This window comes from Augochlora pura, chromosome 4 (genome assembly GCF_028453695.1).
Source record: "Augochlora pura isolate Apur16 chromosome 4, APUR_v2.2.1, whole genome shotgun sequence".
Lineage (NCBI taxonomy): Eukaryota > Metazoa > Arthropoda > Insecta > Hymenoptera > Halictidae > Augochlora > Augochlora pura.
In genome coordinates, this window is record NC_135775.1 from 11100520 (window position 1) to 11104549 (window position 4030).

The 4030-nt window shown below is 36.6% G+C and overlaps 1 protein-coding gene and 1 pseudogene across 1 annotated transcript; both read left to right on the forward strand.

Annotated features, from left to right (window-relative positions):
- The first annotated feature begins 735 nt into the window (after positions 1 to 735).
- LOC144468872 (flexible cuticle protein 12-like) lies at positions 736 to 1813 on the forward strand. Its single transcript, XM_078178653.1, has 2 exons — positions 736 to 744; positions 1502 to 1813. Exons 1-2 carry the CDS (start codon positions 736 to 738, stop codon positions 1811 to 1813), a joined length of 321 nt encoding a protein of 106 aa, XP_078034779.1.
- Positions 1814 to 3485: 1672 nt separating this feature from the next.
- LOC144468370 (flexible cuticle protein 12 pseudogene) overlaps positions 3486 to 4030 on the forward strand; it is a 997-nt pseudogene continuing 452 nt past the window's right edge.

Here is a 4030-nt window from a genome sequence, read left to right on the forward strand (position 1 = left end):
ATAAGTCGAACGGAGAATGCGTAATCTTCAATTTTTAGAAGATCATTAAATCTATGCCGGTAGGTAAAGTTTAAAGATTAGGTAAGTTGGTTTCGAAAGAAAACAAACAAATGATCTAAGCAAGCTTTCACTATTTAATGGTAAATAATATTTCGCGATATCGTTAAACAATTCAATGGGACACTAAACGAAGTTGATTAGTAGCGTAACGGCAAGTGTAAAGTAGTAAACACAGATTAGTACAGTAAATGTAATTATCATTATTTGCAATTAAAATTGCAACAGGAAGAATAAAATGGAGTCAAACTTTTCGTTCGATTACCTTTGGAGGGTTCCCTGGCTACAAAAGAAGACCAGGCTATGTCTCCCAGGTTCCTCACCCATTGTTTAATTCTCGTTTGGTATGTCCAGCGAAAATTCGAAGAAGATGCGATCGTGATGAAACCACGGGTCTCGCCGTTGGTTACTCTTCCTCGAATTCCTGTCTGACATTCACCGCCTCTTCCTTTGTCGGTCATCGTTCTGCCACCGCCACCTAGCCAATGCCATACGATGATTTCGACATCACTGCCGCAGAAATTTTGACTGCGACGTCGCAGGTGGGGGCAGAATTCGTATCGAAATCCGTGTATATAATCGCCGTGGACCAGCATCGAATCAGTATCGTGATCTAGCACATCTCAGCTGTCTCATCTTCTTCAAGAAGCCAACGAAAAATCAAACAAAACACCAACCATGAAGCTGGTGCGTGTCAATATTGTTCGCTAGCGCTTCTTCCCGGGTTAACAACTTTAATCGTGTTCGGTATACGACTTGAACGAGGCTCGGATATCTTCCCCGACTCGATTTCACCCTGGACTTAATAGCTCTTCTCTGTAATCGCGATACAATTTCCAGTGGTTCTCATGTGATCCGCGAAAACGTTGCCTGCGGGAGATCACGACGATCTGGCGCGGTGGTTACCGGTGTGCAATTAACGCGCACTTAGGATCGTTATCTGTCATTAAAGGCACAACAATACGCGGCGCAATTACGTAGTAAAACCGCTATCATTGTTCTTCCGTTGAAATGCAAATATGTTGTTAATTTATTTCAAGTAAATCGCCGATAACGGATCTCGGTTTACATAACGCACAGATGTCCGTCGCGAAAATTAGCGCTCTTGCTGTGGCCGGTCTGAAGACAATGACAATGACGGATCGCACGAGACTATTGCACGAGCGTCAGTGTGTTAACGTGTCATGTTATTCCATATCGTTGTAATCGTAACAATCCTCGGCGATCAGATATCGTGCGCCTCGAGGAAATGCATCTTATAGAGTGCGTGCAGAGGTTTGATAACCGCTCATAGAAAGACCGCTTTTGGTTACGCGATACCGATAATCCTTGTATGTTTTGCGAATTAGCGTCGGTTTCGCGAAATTTCATCAACAACGATACTCGCGACGCTGAATAACCACCTACAGGCCGAGATTTCACGAAAATGTAACTTTCTTCGCAGTTCCTTGCTGTCGCTCTCTTCGTCGCCGCCGCATACGCTGTCCCTCTTGTGCCGGAGAACAACGTAGTGCTCGTCAAAGAAACACCCTCTGACAACATCGGGCTCGGTGGCTACAACTACGGATACGAACTGTCGAATGGCCAGGCCCACCAGGAAACCGCCGAAGTCATCAACCAAGGAACCGAACACGAGGCCCTCGCTGTCCGTGGCAGCTTCAGCTGGGTAGATCCACAGACCAACGTCAGATACAACGTTAACTATGTCGCTGATGAAAATGGTTTCCACCCACAGGGTGAACACATTCCCGCTTAACTTGTATACGACCACATTTAAATAAATCTTTTGCCAAAATTCTTTTCTTCCGATTTATTTGACACCTGTTCTGTTCTCCTTTATCTAAGTAATGCAATCGTGCATAGAAGCGTTTCATTCACCAGAGGTTGCTACTTGAACGGATTCATTTAAAAGCGAAAATATTCCTACAATGAAAACTTGTTAAAATTCTGCCTCTTCGTAGACGTATGAATCAAGCCACTTTTCATGTCATAACAATGAGACTTCCAATAATATCGTACAAAAATAAATATAAAATGTAACTTTATTGTAATAAAATTATAACCTAAAATAAAATCCACGTTTTTGTTCAATAATAAACAAACGGAAACATGACAAATAATGAAGTGTCATTATTGTATTATTCTTTGTGAGAAAAGGTTATTTTTAATACGCTACAGGATTACTGTATAGTATGATATTGAAGAAACTTATTCGATGCTGGTTTCTTTACCATTTGTGTCAGTTCTACTAGCCTTTGATGCTTCGGAAAATGCATAATGCGATTATAGGTCACGGCCTAGCCAGATGAGATGTTCAAATCTGTACTTCGTGGATTTTCAACACATATTACACCGTTCGATAGTTGAGATTTTCCGGTTATGAACTGTGATTAGAAAAAATAAGAAATCAACACAAAACCTGATAATTTTTTTAGAAAATAAATTTTTTACTCTCCGCATATTAATTCTATCAAGTAATATGTCAGGTTTTGTCGGATTTTTTATATAGGTGGAATAATATTGCAAAAACCAGAGTTTCGGCGTTTTTCCCATGAAAATGCTATGTTATAAATGATTTTGTCCATTCGTATATTAGATTGCGGTATTAAACATTTCTACGTATAAGTAATTAACATTTTTAATGTAAAAAATGAAAATCAAAATTCCGCTAGTGCCTTCGCCTGCAAAACTTTAGAACTCACACCTCTTTTCCAATTCTTTCTTTTCTTGTCTCTAAGACAAATAATTATGGCAATTAAGATAACAACCTTTTTCCTTATAAACTATAATCAGTGTTATAGTAACATATAAATATAAATTGTTTTTTTCAAGAAAAAATCTTATGATAAAGTTTATTAAAGTAAATACAATTTTCTATTTGTAAGAAATAATAATATTAACAACGTCGAACACAAGAATGCAATTTTTAAAGATATAAAAAATGATACTAAAAATACTGATCTATTTTGTTTAAATATATGTAGTATGTATACAATAATGGTATTCTTATTTGTACAATGCTTATATCATTTATTAACGATTAAAGTGATTTTACCTTGGTAATATCCTGATTGACAACAACGTTCGAATAAAATCTATTATTTGTAAGCAACGCAGAAGCTATGCAAATTACGAGCAATTACTATTGTATTACTTAACGCGGAAACCTTGAAGATACCTGGAAACCTTGAAAGAAAAGGAAGGGTAACGATTTTTCAAAGTGAAAAAGAAAGCTCGTGTTAAAATTAAGAATCAATGTCATGAGAAATGTGAATATATTTATTTTAAATTAAGTGTATTACGCGTCACAACGTATTAGACAACTGTTATTGTGTATTATTATTTTTTTATTTATTTAATTTATACAAGGCATTAAAAAATGAATACAAATAATTGTACAATTTGTTGTTTTGTAAAAGTAAGGGGAGATGGATTGTGAATGTTTGAGAATGTTCTATAAAGTGCCAATTTCTCCTATTACCACAGAACGTTCGATGATGATACATCATGAGGATGATTACGTCGCTGACGGGGACAGTTTCGTAATGATTCTCATTATAAAAGATCGTCGGTTAGAGTGACCGGTTTCTCTTGATTCATCTATAAACGAGGTTTTGAAATCGATTATTCTTCCGGTGCCCTCCTCAGATTCTCTCCAAAATATTTTTAGGTACAAACATCCATTACGATGACAGTCAAGTGTGTCAAGTTATTCATCAATGGAATGTAATGTCCATGACTGTGACAAATTTATTGATACTTAATAAGCGAATTTATAAATATGTACATATTTTCGTACATATCATGAATACTATTGCTAAATATGTATGTATTTGTAACTAGCTTCTTACGCACTGACACAATTAGTACACATATAAGTTAATAAAAATTGGTAGTGCTTTTGATACAAGAAATTTCTCAACCCAATAATTTTTCCCTTATCCTAATTTTTGTAGAATAATCTATGTACCTG